Genomic DNA, 18141 nt, shown 5'->3' with positions numbered 1-18141 from the left:
AATATTTGGTCCGTATGTGTTGTTTTCCTGGTTTGAAATTCCCCATTGGCTGTTCGCTCTGCTGCGACATCTAGGAATGGCAGTTTGTTTGTTGTTTTCCTCTTCTTTAGTGAATTTTATGCCAGTAAGGGTATTATTGATGGTCTTGAAGGTTTCCTCCAATTTGTTTCATCTAGTGATGACAAAGACTGCAGGCTCTGACAACATTTTGGAAATAGAGCTACAGACGTGTACTCCAGTCCATACCCATGGGCCTGCTGTTTCAGTACTGACAACACCAAACATGGAAAACTGCCCACGTATGTTCTGTACACACAGATCCAACCTGATCAATTAGCATTCCATCAGTCACTCCTGATCATCAGCAAATGATGCAAAGACGACTTTGACAGGGCAATTCAGGGGTATTTGCAAAAGAATGATCTGTCCACAAACACTCAGCTATTGATATCAGCCTTGATCCAAAAAAATGGGCAAAAGAGCTGATTTTCAGGGTTGAGGTGGGAGTGACTGTTCTTAGCAACATAGGGCATGAAGGAACCCAAGACAAAACTGGGGTCAATGGGAATCCGAGGCGAAACTTTCACTGTTTGAAGGCATACCTAGCACAAAGAAAGGTGGTTTGGTTGTTGGAGCTCAATCCTCTCCACCCTAGGACTTCACTGTAAAAGTTGCTCAGGGTAGTGTCCTCAACCCAACCATCTTAAGCTACTTAACCAATGAACATCCCTCCATCATATGGTTATAAGTGGAGTTGTTTGCTGATGATTATATACTGTTCAGCATTATTCACTACTTCTCAGCGACTGAAATAAGTTCCGGTTTTGTGACTTATGGACAATATCCAGGTTAGGGTTGACAAGTGCCAAGTCACATCCACACAACACAAATGTGGATAATGACCATCTCAAAACGAGAGAGAGAATCTAACCATAAACGAATCCCCCACTGCCAACATCCTGGGTGTTACAAACAACCAGAAACTGAACTGACTCAGCTATATAGCAGTTACAAGAAGCCCAAGGCTAGGAATCTTGCATCAAGTAATATTTTTGCCCTTCCTCTATCGACAAGCTAGAAGTTAGAGGTGCAATGAAATACTTCCCACTTTAGATGAGTGTACCTCCAACAACACTCAAAAAGCTTAACACCAGCCACAACAAATCATGCCAATCGATTAGCACCCCATCCAGCAATCATTCCCTTTACTTCCAATGCACAATGGCAGCAGTGCATACCATCTACAAGACACACTATAGTAACTCACCAAGTCTCTTCTGATAGCACCTTTCAAAGCAGCGAACTTTACCACCCAGAAGGACAAGAGCAGCATGGGAGCACCACCACCTGCAAGCTCCCCATCAAGCAATGTACCATTAGGACTTGGAAATTTTGCCACTCCTTTTCACTGCATCAAAATCCTTGACATCTTTCTTCAAAACATTATGAGCATACCTACACCAAATAGACTGCAACAAACAACTTTTATTGGCTTACCGTATATTAAAAAAATACACAATTAGGTTAGAACCGATTTTCTTTGAATAGGGAAGAGCTGGTCATCTCTTATTAACTCACACTTCTCTAAATGATGATCAAATGTTGTCAATTGGCTACAGCAGGCCTTCCAGTCACAGTCACATCAGACTGCTTGATCTGTAACTATATCTTTGCTCCTTTTTGAATAGGAATTTAATATTTGCAGGCAGACTCCTTTACCCAAGGATATTTAAAAATTTGGGGTAACAGCCCATATCTCCAGCCTATCTTAGCATACTGACCTAGATTGCATTCCTATACCAGGTGACTTTTTAAACTTTGAAGTTTGCCACGTGATTTGAGTATCTCCATTCGATCTACATTTATCCTTTATCATTAAAGATATTTAAATTGTGAGATTAATAACTTGTGTACACAACTGGAAAAAATACAAGTTGATTTTGAAATTAAAAAGTCTCAGAAAATGCTCAACATCTTTGTCACTTTCACTGAGTGAGCAAAAACATAAACTCACCTCCTTGTTTCTAGCAAATGCTTTTACTGAGTTGCCATGAGCTGCAAACACAAGCATTCTGTCTGCTGCCAGACAAGTGATGTCTTCAGGAAGTGCATTGCCTAAAGGGATAGATTACAATATTAAAACTGGAAGTCCATCAGAATTGATTTTTTGTAAATTAGGTGGTTTATTTTGTTCCACGTGGCAATGCCAAACATCCTTAGAAAAAAATAGTTCAATAACAATAATACAATTTCTACAACTAATATTTCCTAAACATAAAAATAGATTGAGGAAAAACTAACAAAACAATAGCCTGTACTTTCTATAGCAACTACACAAAAATAAAGATTTCATAATGCATTGCAAGGTGCTGGATAGACAAACAGAGCAGGAGAAGAAGGAACAGTTATAGGAGATTAAAAGCATGATCACAAAAAGAATTTTAAGATGGTTTCTGTTGTTTAGAGGAGAAGACATTAAGGAAAGGAGTTTCAGGAGTTTGACGTGTAGTGGTTGAAGAATGTTAAACAATTTATCTTGAAACTTATTTTTCTGCTATCAAATGCAAGTTTATCAAAAAATCAAATCAAATATATAGTTACTCAAGTGATCACAAATAATTTATTCTTTTAATGCATAGTTGCATTTTTAGCGTTCCACAACTTTAAATGCTGCTCATCTAAAATATTTGCTAAGTTTGCTGAAAGGTCCATATCCAGAACATGGTAAATCTACTTTTTGTCAATGCTGCCTGACCTACTGGTATTTCAAGTACTTTTATATCAAACCTTGGCTTATATGAAATTCCTATCATTTTACAGGCTCCAGACATCAATGGATTGAAAGTCCTTACATCTCTAATGCTATTGTGCAGCTATTGTGCAGATCTTGACGACAAAATGATTGTCATTTGCAAAGCCCTGCATTCTTGGGAACACTGCCACCTGACAAAGGATTTGCCCTGTCAAACTTGCACCTCTTTCCACAGGGAATGTGAAGAGGTGACTGTTACTTGTAAAGTTCTGCTGGCATCTGTACAGTCACCAAAAATGCCATCTCTGTGAAAATAAAATGTTTACCAAGAGATGGCTCAACTTTGAAACATTTTTTCTTGTACTTAAAAAGAGGTGTCTCCATTTTTATGAGCTGCCAGAAGAAATGGTGGAGGCTGATACAATTATAACATTTAAAAAGCTGGATGAGTATATAAATAGGAAGGGTTTAGAGGGGTATGGGCCAAGTACTGAAAAATGGGAGGAGACTAATTTAGGATTCCTGGTCAGCACGGGCAAGTTGGACCGAAGTGTCTGTTTCCATGCTATACATTTCTATGACTTGATAATAATGACCACACTTCAACAACATATGGTTGGTAGAAGAAAACCATTGGTAAGGAAAGGCACCATAAACACAAGTAGCTCTTCTTTCTCGCAACTCTTTCCTGCAAGTGAATCCTTGCAGACTCAGCCTTATGACTTATGTTGGTAGCTAATGGTTCTGTTGATATGTATTAAATACCTAGTAGTTGAAGATAATGCAGTAATCAAGTAATGATTTATTGTTTACATACAGGTACGTTGCTTTTAGAGGTTGTTGGTCATGGAGGCAGGTGGGGTCCTGGAGCGCATTATTTATGCCAGCAATAACATTTTATTTTGACCCGTTTCATTTTCAGTTAAAGTGCCCTAATGAACTATTGGAGATGTATGTATAAAGAGGAGCGAGTTAGCACTGACAGCGTTAGAAGGGAAAGAAGAGGGGGAGGAGAAGAAGAAGAGGGATAGGAGAAGGAGAAGAAATATAAACTCTATAGCAAGCATCAGCCGTCTTGGTGTATTCGTTACAGATATGTTAAAAGGCCTTTAATAATTTGCACCATCCCACTTCAGGATATGAAAGATATAGTAATTCAATATTAAACCATCAGCATGAAGACTATGTTAAATATGCACAGTACAAACAGCCACAAAAACTGATTAAATCAACAAATAAAGCTGATCTGTAATGTGAAGAAACCCACCAAACGCAAACAAGTTCCAGAAGACTACAATGAACTTGATATGCTTTGTTTCCCCCTACCCCGGCCTACATTCAGATTGCTGTTAGCAAAGGGCAGTAAAATATATCTCTTAGAATAGTCCATACTTATTTTTAAGAAGTTTCAAAACTATATTTCAAAGGCTTCTTTTATTCACTCATGGACATGGGCACACCTGGCTGAGCCAGCATTTACTACCCGACCCTAGTTGCCTTTGAGAAGGTGATGGTGAATTGCCTTATTAAACCACTGCAGTCCATGTGTCGTACGTAAACCCACAAGGTCGTCAGGATTCTGACCCAGCAATACTGAACTAACCACGATATATTTCCATGTTAGGATGATGTGTGGCTTGGAGAGAAACTTGCAGATGGTGCTGTTCCCATACATCTGCAGCTCTTGTTCTTCTAGATGTTAGTAGTCATGAGTTCAGAAGGCGCTATATTAGGAACTTGGGAAAATTCTGAAATGCACCTTGAGGATTGTACACACTTCTGTTTCTGAGCATAGATGGATGAGGGAGTTTGAAATGTTTCAAGTCTCTTAAGAACTTAAGAATGTAAGAACTGGGAGCAGGAGTAGGCCATCTGGCCCTTCAAGCCTGCTCTGCCATTCAATAAGATCATGGCTGCTCTTTTCTTGGACTCAGATCCACTTACCCGCGCTCTGCCCGAATCCCTCAATTCCTTTACTGTTCAAAAAAAAATCTATCTTAGCTTTAAAAATGTTCACTGAAGTAGCGTCAACTACTTCACTGGGCAAGGAATTCCATAGATTTATAACCCTCTGGGTGAAGAAGTTACTTCTCAATTTAGTCCTCAATCTGCTCCCTCTAATCCCTCCCACTTGTTCTGGTTTCACCTGCCAATGGAAACATCCTCTCTACTTCTATCTTATCTATTCCCTTCATAATTTTATATATTTCTATAAGGTTCCCCCCTCATTCTTCTGAATTCCAATGAATATAATCCCAGTTTACTCCATCTCTCCTCATAAGTTAACCCCCTTAACTTCGGAATCAACCTAGTGAATGAACCTCCTCTGCACCCTCCACTGCCAGTACATCCTTTCTCAAGTAAGGAGACCAAACTGTACACAGTACTCCAGGTGTGGCCTCACCAGCACCAAGCCTATAGGACTCTACTCACCTTGCATTTTGATGCACATTCTTAGGCAAAATGAGCCTGAATTGTATTTCTCAAAATAAAAATGGAGACATCTCTTTTAAAGTACAAACAATTCAAATTTTCAGAATAGGAATAGATATTTGTATACTTACTAACTGCAACAATCCCAAGTTTTTTCACCTGTTGAACACAAAATTTTAGTGATTAGCTTATTCTTGATTTCTACATGATAATATACAAATTATATGATTAATGCTAATGAAATCTTGACAAAGCATTTCAAAATTTAAAAAAACTAACTTATCCTGTACAAAACAAAAAAAAACATACAGTTCATGTGGCAAATGGCCCCCCTCAATGTTGTTCACAGGATGCTGCAGAATTTTGACACAGCAGCAACAAACAAATGGCAACACAAGTCCAAGCCGATGACCAGAAGACAAATTTAGCAGTGACTGTGATTCAATGTATATGTCACCTGTGTTCTTCAAAGTGATGGCGGTCACAGGTTTGGAAGATGCTGCCAAAGAAGCTTTGTCAAATTGCTTTAGTGTATTCTGTGGATATGCTGTGCTGATGAATGGAGGACCATTAAGCAGGTTCATAGAACACAGAACAATACAATGCAGAACAGGCCCTTTGGCCCTCAATGTTGCACCGACCTGTGAACTAATGTAAGCCCATCTCTCTACACTATCCCATCATCCATATGCTTATCCAAGGTCTATTTAAATGCCCCTAATGTGGCTGAGTTAACTACATTGGCAGGCAGGGCATTCCACACCCTTACCACTCTGAGTAAAGAACCTGCGCCTGACATCTGTTTTAAATCTATCACCCCTCAATTTGCAGCTATGCCCACTCATACAAGCCGATGTCATCGTCCTAGGAAAAAGACTCTCACTGTCCACCCTATCTAATCCTCTGATCATCCTGTATGTCTCCATTAAATCCCCTCTTAGCCGCCTTCTCTCCAATGAAAACAGATCCAAGTCCCTTAGCCTTTCCTCATTAGACCTCCCTCCAGACCAGGCAATATCCTGGTAAATCTCCCTTCCACCTTTTCCAATGCTTCCACATCCTTCCCATAATGGGGCGACCAGAACTGTACACAATATTCCAAGTGAGGCCACACTAGCATTTTGTACAGATGCAGCATGACGTCACGGCTCTGGAACTCAATCCCTCTACCAACAAAACCTAACACACCATATGCCTTCTTAACACTATCAACCTGGCTGGCAACTTTCAGGGATCTATGACCATGGACACCAAGATCCCTCTGCACATCCACACTACCAAGAATCTTTCCACTGACCCAGTATTCTACCTTCCTGTTATTCTTCCCAAAGTGCATCACCTCACATTTATCTGCATTGAACTCCATTTGCCACCTCCCAGCCCAATTCTGCAGTTTATTCAAGTCCCCCTGCAATCTGCAACATTCTTCCATACTGTCCCCCGCTCCACGGACTTTAGTGCCATCTGAAAATTTACTAACCCATCCACCTATGCCTGCATCCAAGTCATTTATGAAAATGACAAACAGCAGTGGTTCCAAAACAGATCCTTGTGGCACACCACTAGTGAACGGAATCCAGGTTGAATAATTTCCATCAACCACCACACACTGCCTTCTTACATAAAGCCAGTTTCTAATCCAAACTGCTAAATCACCCTCAATCCCATGCCTCTGCATTTTCTCCAAAAGCCTACCGTGTGGAACCTTATCAAAGGCTTTACTGAAGTCCATGTACACCACATTAACTCCCTATCCTCATCCACATGCTTGGTCACCTTCTCAAAAAAACTCAATGAGATTTGTGAGACACGACCAGCCCTTGATGAAACCATGTTGACTATCTCCAATCAAATTGTTGCTTGCTAGATGATTATAAATCCTATCTCTTATAATCCTTTTTAAAAACTTTTCTTAAAACAGACATAAGGCTCACTGGTCTATAATTACCTGGGTCATCTCTACTGCCCTTCTTGAACAATGGCACAACATTTGCAATCCTCCAGTCCTCTGGCACAAAACCTGTAGACAATGATGACTCAAAGGTCAAGGCCAAAGACTCCACTATCAACTCCCGAGCTTCCAGAGAATCCTCGGATAAATCCCATCTGGCCCAGGGGACTTATCTACTTTCACACCTTCTGGAATTGATAACACCTCCTCCTGACTAACCTCAATCCGTTCAAGTCTAATAGCCCATATCTCAGGCTTCTCCTCTACAATATTCTCCTTTTCCTGAGTGAAAACAGAGAAATATTCATTTAGCACTGCTCCAATCTCCACAGGGTCCACACACAACTTCTTTTTATTCCTCACATACGTATAGAAAGCTTTAGGGTTCTCCTTTATTCTATCTGCTAAAGACTGTGCATGTCCCTTCCTTGCTCTTCTCAACTCTCTCTTTAAATCCTTCTTAGCTAATCTGTAACTCTCCATCGCCTCATTTGAACCATCTCATCTCAATGTCACATAAGCCTCCCTCTTCCGCTTAACAGGAGATACAATTTCTTTAGTAAGCCACGATTCCCCTACCTTATCACTTCTTCTCTGCCTGACAGGGACATACCTATCAAGGACACGCAATATCTGTTCCTTAAACCAGCTCCACATTTCTATGGTCCTCATCCCCTGCATTTTGCTACCTCATTCTATGCCTTCTAAGTCTTGCTTAATCACATTATAATTGCCCTTCTCCCATCTATAATTCTTAAAAGGGTAAAAACAATGACTGCAGATGCTGGAAACCAGATTCTAGATTAGAGTGGTGCTGGAAAAGCACAGCAGTTCAGGCAGCATCCAAGGAGCAGGAAAATCAACCTTTCGGGCAAAAGCCCTTCATCAGGAATAGAGGCAGAGTGCCTGCAGGGTGGAGAGATAAATGAGAGGAGGGTGGGGTGGGGAGAAAGTAGCATAGAGTACAATAGGTGAGTGGGGGTGGGGATGGAGGTGATAGGTCAGAGAGGAGGATGGAGTGGATAGGTGGAAAGGAAGATAGGCAGGTAGGACAAGTCATGGGGACAGTGCTGAGCTGCAAGTTTGGAACTGGGGTGAGGTGGGGGAAGGGGAAATGAGGAAACGGGTGAAATCCACATTGATGCCCTGGGGTTGGAGGGTCTTCCCAGGGGGACATTAGTCAGTCCGACGTAACAGGGGGTCGTCCACTCCTGAACAACGCTGGCCTTGGATGCTGCTGGATGTACATTGGTTCCATTTCCAGTCTTTGTGGAAGGCGGAAAGGGGTGGGGAGGGAAATATATTCCTGATGGTGGGGTCCGTTTGGAGGTGGCGGAAATGTCGTCAGATGATTTGGTTTATGCGAAGGTTGGTAGGGTGGAAGGTGAGCATCAGGGGGCTTCTGTCCTTGTTAAGGTTGGAGGGGTGGGGTCTGAGGGAGGAGGTATGGGATGTGGACAAGATGCGTTGGAGGGCATCTTTAACCACGTGGGAAGGGAAATTGCGGTCTCTAAAGGAGGAGGCTATCTGGTGTGTTCTGTGGTGGAACTGGTCCTCCTGGGAGCAGATACGGCGGAGGCGGAGGAATTGGGAATACGGGAGGGCATTTTTGCAGGAGGTAGGGTGGGAAGAGGTGTAATCCAGGTAGCTGTGGGAGTCGGTGGGTTTTTAAAAAATGTCGGTGTCAAGTCGGTCGTTATTAATGGAGATGGAGGGGTCCAGGAAGGAGAGAGAGGTGTCAGAGAAGGTCCAGGTAAATTTAAGGTCAGAGTGGAATGTGTTGGTGAAGTTGATGAATTGCTCAACCTCCTCGCGGGAGCATGAGGTGGCGCCAATGCAGTCATCAATGTTACGGAGTAAGAGGTGGGGAGTGGTGCCGGTGTAACTACGGAAGATGGACTGTTCTACATAGACGACAAATAGATAGGCATAGCTGGGGCCCATACAGGTGCCCATGGCTACCCATTTAGTAGGGAAGAAGTGGGAGGATTCGAAGGAGAAATTGTTTAAGGAGAGCAGTTCGGCCAAATGAATGAGAGTGTCGGTGGAAGGGTACTGTTGGGGACGTCGGGAGAGGAAGAAACGGAGGGCTTGGAGGCCCCGGTCATGGCGGATGGAGGTGTAGAGGGACTGGATATCCATGGTGAAGATGAGGCGTTGAGGGCTGGGGAAACAGAAGTCTTGGAGGAGGTGAAGGGCATGGGTGGTGTCTTGAACTTATGTGGGGAGTTCCTGGACATGGGGGGATAGGACACTGTCGAGGTAGGTAGAGATGAGTTCAGCGGGGCAGGAGTATGCTGAGACAATGGGTCGGCCAGGGTGGTCAGACTTGTGGATCTTGGGAAGGAGGTAGAACAGGGCAGTGCAGGGTTCCCGGACTATGAGGTTGGAAGCTGTGGGTGGGAGATCTCCTGTGGTGATGAAGTTCTGTATGGTCTGGGAGATGATGGTTTGGTGATGGAGGGTGGGGCTGAAAATGTGTTGCTGGAAAAACGCAGCAGGTCAGGCAGCATCCAAGGAGCAGGAGAATCGGCATTTCGGGCGTGAGCCTGAAGAAGGGCTCATGCCCAAAACGTCGATTCTCCTGCTCCTTGGATGCCGCCTGACCTGCTGCGCTTTTCCAGCAACACATATTCAGCTCTGATCTCCAGCATCTGCAGTCCTCACTTTCTCCTGATGAAGGGTGGGCTCATGGTCGAGGGGGCGGTAGGAGGAGGATGTTCTTCAAGTTGGCATCTGGATTCAGCGGTGTAGAGGTCAGTGCACCAGACTACCACTGCACTCCCTTTATCGCTGGCTTGATGGTGAGGTCGGGATTGGAGCAGAGCGAGTGGAGAACTGTGCGTTGAGAGAGTGAGAGGTTGGAGTGGGGGAGAGGGGTAGACAGGTTGAGGCGGTTAATGTCCCGGCAGCAGTTGGAAATGAAGAGGTCGAGGCCGGGTAATAGGCCAGCACGGGGTGTCCAATCAGATGGAGTGTGTTGGAGGCGGGCAAAGGGGTCCTCGGAAGGTGGGCGGGAGTCCTGATTGTAAAAGTAAGCTTGGAGGCAGAGGAAGAAGTGTTCGACGTCACGGCGTGTATTAAATTCATTGATGCATGTGTGGAGGGGGATTAAGGTGAGATCTTTGCTGAGGACTGATCGTTTGTCCTCAGTGAGGAGGAGGTCTGGAGGGATGGTGAAAACTCAGCAGGGCTGGGAGCAGGGACCCAGTGTGGGTGTGGAGCTGGGAGTGGGGGCAGGGCCTGTAACTGGAGTGGGTGTGGTGGGGGGAAATGGGTGTGGAGTCATGAGCAGGGGTGGTGTTCCCCTCAGTGTTTTTGGGGCGGGATGGTGACATCTATAACTCTTGCCCTGTGGCATGTACCTATCCCTTTCCGTCACTAAACTAAACATAACCAAATGACGGTCACTCTCTCCAAAGTGCTCACTTATCACTAAATCAAACACCTGGCCTGGTGCTCACCCAGATGGAGTTGGTCTTCAAGCGTTGCTGAGTTGAATTTACTCATCTAGTCAAGTAAAGAGTTCTCTACCACTGTTTTGATTGTAAGTTATGGTTAGGTTTGGCAAGTCATGAGGTGAACTGTTGGTTACAAAAAGCTAACATGTTCCAGTGGACAGACTGATCAGTAAATGGAGATTGGATGTTTCACTGGAATTGTCCTGGTAAATGTTTCTAAACTCTCTCTCCTTTTCCTGGTAATGAAGGTGGGATGCAGGCCCCGTGGGTGTTAGATTATAATGCTTCTCTTCCTCTTTCTCCCAATCCTAGTTACAGGCTAAAGGCTCTGGGATCTCTGGTGAATGCAGTACTGTGGTCAATCTCCGTGGTAGTTTGGGTGCACAGAAGGCAGTTTTTATGATAATTGAAGATCCTTCACAGAAGGTCCTGCTTAGTAGGATCTGGTCTATCTCCATCAATAGGGAACCACACACCCTCATAGACTTGGGTTAGTTTATTTAGAGCAGAAGAGACAGAGAGGGTCATGATTGAGATGTATAACAGTATAAGAGGTATAGACCAGGTGGACTGGAAAGAAGTTTTCCACTTGTTGGCGACATCAATGATAGAGGGCAGAGGTTCAAGGTGAAGAGCAGGAGACTTTGAGGTTTCTACTTCCCTCGCGGTAACAGTGCGTTGGGAATCTGGAACTCACTGCTGTAGAGACACGGTTGTAGAGACAGAAACTACCATTAACAGTTAAGTATTTAGATGTACACTTACGATGCGAAAGCATATACAAGGCTATGGTCCAGGTGCTGGGAAATGGGGCTAGGATAATTAGGTGGTTGCTTTTTTTTCCACTGGCACAGACTACATGAGCCACAAGGCCTTTTTCCATGTGTGACTCTATTTTTAGTAAATGGTGCCTCCCAGGACATTATTGGTGGCAGACTTGTTCATGGCACACTGGCTTTTCATGGTCAGATCTAGCCTACTCCTGATTGTATTTGTGCCATTATAAATTCAAAACTTACAATGTAGTAGTGAGACAAACTCTCCACAGCACATTTGTATATATTAGGTTTTGTTTCCAATGCTCACCTTCCAATCACAAAGCTCATTTTCTGCAGTCATAATTTTTGTCAACTAATTATGTCTACTTTTGATATAAATTATTCAGTGCAAGATTTAACATTTTACAACTGAAAACACATCACCATGGGCGATGGTGATGGTGTTGTGCTGTTCACTCTAATCCAGATACCCAGGTACTGTTGTAGGGACCTATTGTTACGACACGGGGTAAACCCCTCTACTAATTTCAAACTCAACACACAGAGAAGGTCACCTCATGCTGTAATCTGTTAAATTTCAAGAAGCAAAAGAACTATCCCAGAGGTCACCACTTAAAAGTAAAAATTAACAATTTTATTCTTTAAGTACAACAGAAAATACTAAAACCAATAATTATTTACAACTCCTTTCTCTTAAACCTATCTTTTACCTCCCATTCTATAATACTGATCCAATAAATTCCCTCTTAAATTTACAGCAAAATCAATTTCAAACTCAGATATAGTCTTCGGATGTAGCTTCCTCTCGGTCGTCTTTGGTGTTCTGCTGCACAAATTTCCTATAGACAGGTAACTTTCAGAGTTATTCTGCTAGCAGTCTACAGCTCTTTGGAGTTCTCCCCCATATGGTCAAAATGTCCAGTTTTATATCCCAAAACATCAGTGCATTTAATTGGTTTGATGGCATGCCAAACAATAAAATTCAAATTCAATTGGATTTTGGTATCTGGGGCATAATTTAAAGATGATTGGCCAAATTTGAATTTGCTTTTATTCCACAGCAATCCAACTCCAGCTATTTGTTTCGACCAAGTGTTACAATTTTTACCTTCTCCTGGACACTCTGTGCTTCAGTCAGTCTTTGCTAGTTTCCTATCTCTCTTAAAGGTACAGTACACCTCTACACCTTCATAACATCTACATTCAAATCCCACCACAGCAGATTGAGATCAATTTTAAAAAGGTTTGAAATTTGACCATGAAATTATAATTGATTGTGTAAAGAGCATTACATCAACATCCTTTAAAGACATATAGGAGACTTGCAATCCTTTATAGTCTATCTTCAACTCTGAAATCCCAAATACATTGCTCACGGTTGCCAACTTTAATCACTGACAACACATAACAGGTCTGTCAATTCAACACATACAGAATTCTCAAACCCGACTGTCATATCTCCTATCTTGATTATAACACATTTCCATCTTCCCTACCTTGAGTATATAATTTAAACTGAACTCAGAACAGTATCAATAAAAGTTAAGTTGCCAGTTTCTCAGAGGACTATAGGACTACTCTTTCATTAGAAAGACATGACTGGTGGGGAGCTTAGCCTGAATATCACCATACGTCAGGCAAGGACAAGATTGTTAAGGCAGGACCTTCATGATTACCTCAGCCAGTGTGGTAACTGTACTGCACTGTTGGGGTTAGTGTGCACCACAAACTAGCCATCCAGCCAAGTGAGCAAACTAACCACCAAGAGTGCAGAATTATCAGAAATGGCAACATGGAACCTTGATTTAATATTTCATTCACATCTTTTTAAGCACAAAATTTAAGATTGCATAGAATGATTCAAAGTCAAGTAGTGAAGTGCTTAATTTTGCTTCTAAGATTTTGTGGCTGTGTTTGACTACTTAACAGTAATTCATTGATTGTGAATATATTTTAAGGAGTTTAAAAGTGTCTTAAAATGGAAACTTCATTTTCTGTAACTCACTGTTATAGGCAGGCCACCTACCTGTCATGTGCAGTTATCATCATCTCTAATACCTTATATGCATTACATCATCCCCAGAGGCTACAGCAGTCAAGAAGCATAGCAAATATGTGGCCATAATGGGATTCAAGATTTTGGGAGCCCCAAATCTTGTATAAATTCCCCCCAAATGCTGCTTGATTCTAATTTTCACCTATTTCTTGAGTCTGCATCCCATAATACACTTATCACTAAAATTTAAAAAACCAAACACAACAACTTTCTGCTTTAACTCCATGCGGTTTACCTTTCAGTGTCTCAATTTTAAAATTCTCATCCTGATGTTCAAATTTCTACCCCTGCATATCTCTAATCTCCACTAGCACACTCCTTCAAGATTTATGAATTCCTCTAATTCAAGCCTATAGACATCTTGATTTTAATTGCTATACTAATGGCAAGTGTACCTTAAGTTGCCAGGGTTCCAAGCTTGGAATTCAACCCCTCCATTCCTACACTGTTCCTTCACTCACCTCCTTTAAGACACCCTTTAAAAACCTCTCTTATTAATCAAACTTTTGTTTATTTGCTCTAATGTCTCCTTATGTGTCACAGTGACAATTTCTTTCTTCTAATATTCTTATGAAGCACTTATGACATTTTACTACGTTAAGGTACTAAATAAACCCAAATTGCTGCTTACTCATTTACGACTACCTTCTTACTCAAACAAATTTATACTTTCTCAGCAGCACAAAAATCTGTCAAATTCTTTTCTGTTCAACCTCTAGGTTCATCACTTAATTATTGAAAAAAGGTTCTCCTGTTTAATAACCCTACAGCTCCCAGAGATTAATGAAATCAATATGATTAAGGCACATGTCAGAAGGTAGTGTGTCCTATGTTCATTCTCAGCCAGTTTGTCAGAGCACTGCCAGATCAAATGGCTATTTAACTGCTGCGAGCAAATTTCTTGCCACAATTCTTAGAGCAATGAGGTTTTAATTGCCTTCCTTGGGACCTGCTGAAGTCATCAAAGGCATTGTGAGCATACGCAAATTTGCTTTAACTTCATTACTAGTAAAAATGAATTAAACAGGAAGCAACTCAGATCCATCATACAACCATCTGGAACAATAGTAGGACTGTTCCAGCATGCAATTATGATCATGACATCCATAACTCCAATTAATCTGCTTCTGTTCAATGTCTCTAGAGACACACACAAAAAATAAACTAGTCCTGCCATGCAAGTTCAAATGGAGATATGAAAAGTTGTTCTTAACATACAAGGAAGAGTGATGTTATTCACACAGGAGGTGTTCACTGAGCTATAACTTTTTTTATTCCCTCATGGATAGGCATCACTAGCTGGCCAGCTCTGTTTTTTATTGCTTGTCCCTAGTTGTGCTTGAGAAAGTGGTAGTGAGTTGCTTTTTTGAACCACTGTAAATCCATGTGCTATAGCTGCACCCTCAATGCCATAAGGCAGGGAATTCCTTCACATGTCCAAATAAGTTTGTTAAAATTCTGTGGCTACTGTATGCAGGCAAAGTTTGACCTGACTATACTGGTGGTGAGATATCTTAACCTTTGTGATGACCAGCATCATAAGCTAAAAATGCATCATGACTTCTCAACTTCTGCCTATGGCTCTCTCCATTGTTTCTAGCATCCTGCTGCTGGGCAGAGAATTCCAGGTCTGCCATTAGCACCAAAGAGTTCCGAAATACTTCCAGCAAAGACTTTCAAAGTCCATCATCAAAATTCAATGGTAGGACAAAATCACATACAAGGCCCTTCTTTGTCATGCGTTCTGCAGTCTGGAGACCACCTTTGAGAAAATTCAAGTTCATAGTAACTTCTGTTCTACCAAAGAGAATCCCACAGAATCTCCAAAAAGATCTTCCATGGGGAACTGTCTCAGGACATCAAAGTACATTAAAAAGTAAGGATGCCATGCTTAGTTATTTGGATGGCTGGCTTGCGATGCAGAGTGATGCCAACAATATCAGTTCAATTCACGCACTTGCTGAGGTTACATTAGAGACTCTCCTTCTCACCTTTCCTCTTAACTAGGGCATAGTGAGCCTCAGGTTAAACTATCACCAGTTATCTCTTTCTAATTAAGGAGAACCCTTATGATCTGGTAGGACTATTGGCAGCTTCCCCCTTTTGCAAGGACACCTTAAAAGGACTTGGAAACTTCACATTTCAGACCATTTGTCTTAAGAAAACACTGCAACTGACTGACTCCTGCAATGGGAGACAGTGAAACTTGGATCAGCATATGTCAAAGACCAGCTATGTCAACCTCTCAGTGGCAACATGCCCATAAAAAATGACAACTGGAAAAGCTACCTCAAGCATCAACATAAATTGCCAGTTATGTGCAAGCCCATGCCAACTCTCCATCTGACTCTTCAGCCATGATGACCCCTCACCACAAAGAAAAAGCTTGGACATCAAGTGTAAGCTGTCATTTGTGCGTGTATGTTTGAAAGCTATTAGTCAAACCCAAAGAAGTGTGTACTCAGTGTATATTTGAAAGCTGTTATTGACAGCTAGGCATAATTATGTTGAAGAAACAACAAAGAGGATTGATGCGGGCAGAGGGATGTGATCGATATGGACTTCAGCAAGGTTCCTCATGATAGACTGGTTAGCGAGGGTTGATCATACAAAATACAGGGAAAACTAGCTATTTGGATACAGAACTGGTTCAAAGGTAGAAGACAAAGGGCGGTGGTGGAGGAATGCTATGCAGATTGGAGGCCTGTGACAAGCAGTATGCCACAAGGATCGATGCTGGGTGCCTTTTTGTCATTTATGTAAAAGATTTGGCTGTGACCATAGGAGGTATGGTTAATAAGTTTGCAGATGATACTAAAATTAGCGGTGCAGTGTACAGTGAAGGTTACCTCAGGGTAAAACAGACTCTTGATCAGATGGGTCAATGGGACATGGAGTGGCAGACGGAATTTGATTTAGATAAATGTGAGATGCTGCATTTCGGAAAGGCAAAACAGGACAGAACTTATACACTTGATGATGAGGTCCTAGGGGGTGTTGCTGAACAAAGAGACCTTAAAGGGCAGGTTTATATTTCCTTAAAAGTGGAGTTGCAGGTACACACAACAGTGAAGAGATCATTTGGTGTGCTTGCATTTATTGATTAGTGTGCTGAGTATGGGAGTTGGGAGGTCATGTTGTGGCTGTACAGGATATTGGTTGGGCCATTTTTGGAGTATTTCGTGCAATTCTGGTCTCCCTTGTTAGGAAGGATTTTGTGAAACTTGAAAGGGTTCAGAAAAGGTTTACAAGGATATTGCCAGGGTTGGAGGGTTTGAGCTATAGAAGAGGAAGAATAGGCTGGGGCTGTTCTCCCTGAAGCTTTGGAGGCTGAGGGGTGACCTTATAGAGGTTTATAAAATCATGAGGGGCATGGATAGGTTAAATTGGCAATGTCTTTTCCCTGATGTGGGGAATCCAAAACCAGAGGGCATAGGTTCATGGTGAGAGGGGAGAGGGGAGAAAATATATAAAAAGGACCCAAGGGGCAACTTTTTCAGAGGATGGTGTGCATATGGAATGAATCACCAGAGGAAATGGTGCAGGCTAGTACGGTTACAACATTTAAAAGGCATTTTGATGGGTATAGGAATAGGAAGGTTTTACACAGTTGGGGGCCAAGTGTTGCCAAATCGGACTAGATTAGTTTAGGGTACCTTGTTGGCATGGCCGAATTGGACCTAAGGATCTATTTCTGTGCTGTACATCTCTATGACTCTGAGTGAGTTTACTCATCCTGTATATTTGAAAGGCATTATTAGCTGCAGGGTGCGAGTTTACTCACGTTGTAAGTGTGAAAAGCAGCCCCCACGGCGGTGATCAGGTAAAACTCTCGGTGTCGCTGGTGGAAACGGACCACGTGCGGGACCTGGTTGCAGTAGAGCGCCAGGGCTCGGTATCCGCTGAAAATGTTGCTTCCTTTACTCCGCGACATCCTCCTCGCCGATGGACGAACCTGAGAATGAGACCCTAGTCGTTCTCTACAGCTCCGGGCCTCCGGTAACCGGCAATGCTCAACGGCTAACCGGCTGTGAGTGTGTCGCTGTACATCTTCCCCCGAACCCTCCGAGACAGCAACACGGTTCCGCTGTGTGTTGTTTTTATTTTCCCCCTCACTCCGGCAAGTTCCCTGAGACCCGGAAAACAGAATCGCACAATTCATCTCATTCACACCAAATATTAAGTGCCATGCATCGGCGCGAACTAAATAAAAACTGATGACTACTGATCAAACTTTTAAGACATAACGCAATAGATTTGCGCAAAGTAAAAAGAACAGCTGAAGCTAGAAATCAGAAACAAAAATTGCTGGAAAATTGAGCAAGTTTGCCGGCATCTGTTAAGAGAACAGGACTGAAGGTCTGAGAGCATCTGTGGAGAGGAATTAGAGTCCCGTGACTCTTCGTCAGGACTGTCCTCTTACATGAAAAATTCTGTGCAAATCTAGAAAAACTGAGCAGATTTGCCAACATCTGGTAAGAGGACAGTACTGAAGAAGAGTCACTCGACCCTGATTTCTCCACGGATGCTGCCAGATCTTCAGTCCTGTTCTCTTGCCAGATTTTGGCAAATCTGCTCAGTTATTTCCAGATTTGCACACAATTTTTTCATGTACTCTATTTTAAATTCCACTTTTCAGGATTGTGACCAGTTAGGGGGCAGGTTTAAATTTTGTAAGAATTAACACATTGATAACCCTGAGGATTGAC

General features: G+C 42.4%; 1 protein-coding gene across 1 annotated transcript in view; it reads right to left on the bottom strand.

Moving 5' to 3' along the window:
- The window catches only part of wdr36 (WD repeat domain 36), a 99876-nt gene extending 82170 nt beyond the window's left edge, over positions 1-17706 (bottom strand). Inside the window, exons 1-3 of the mRNA XM_043710509.1 lie at positions 17217-17706; positions 5317-5344; positions 2015-2115 (exon numbers count right to left, since the gene is read on the bottom strand). Coding sequence (XP_043566444.1) covers positions 2015-2115; positions 5317-5344; positions 17217-17594 — 507 coding nt within the window. The 5' untranslated portion in view covers positions 17595-17706. The remainder of the gene's footprint in view (positions 1-2014; positions 2116-5316; positions 5345-17216) is intronic.
- Between the last annotated feature and the right edge of the window lie 435 nt (positions 17707-18141).

The sequence above is a fragment of the Chiloscyllium plagiosum genome, chromosome 2, assembly GCF_004010195.1.
Source record: "Chiloscyllium plagiosum isolate BGI_BamShark_2017 chromosome 2, ASM401019v2, whole genome shotgun sequence".
Lineage (NCBI taxonomy): Eukaryota > Metazoa > Chordata > Chondrichthyes > Orectolobiformes > Hemiscylliidae > Chiloscyllium > Chiloscyllium plagiosum.
This window is presented reverse-complemented; position numbering and strand designations above follow the sequence as displayed.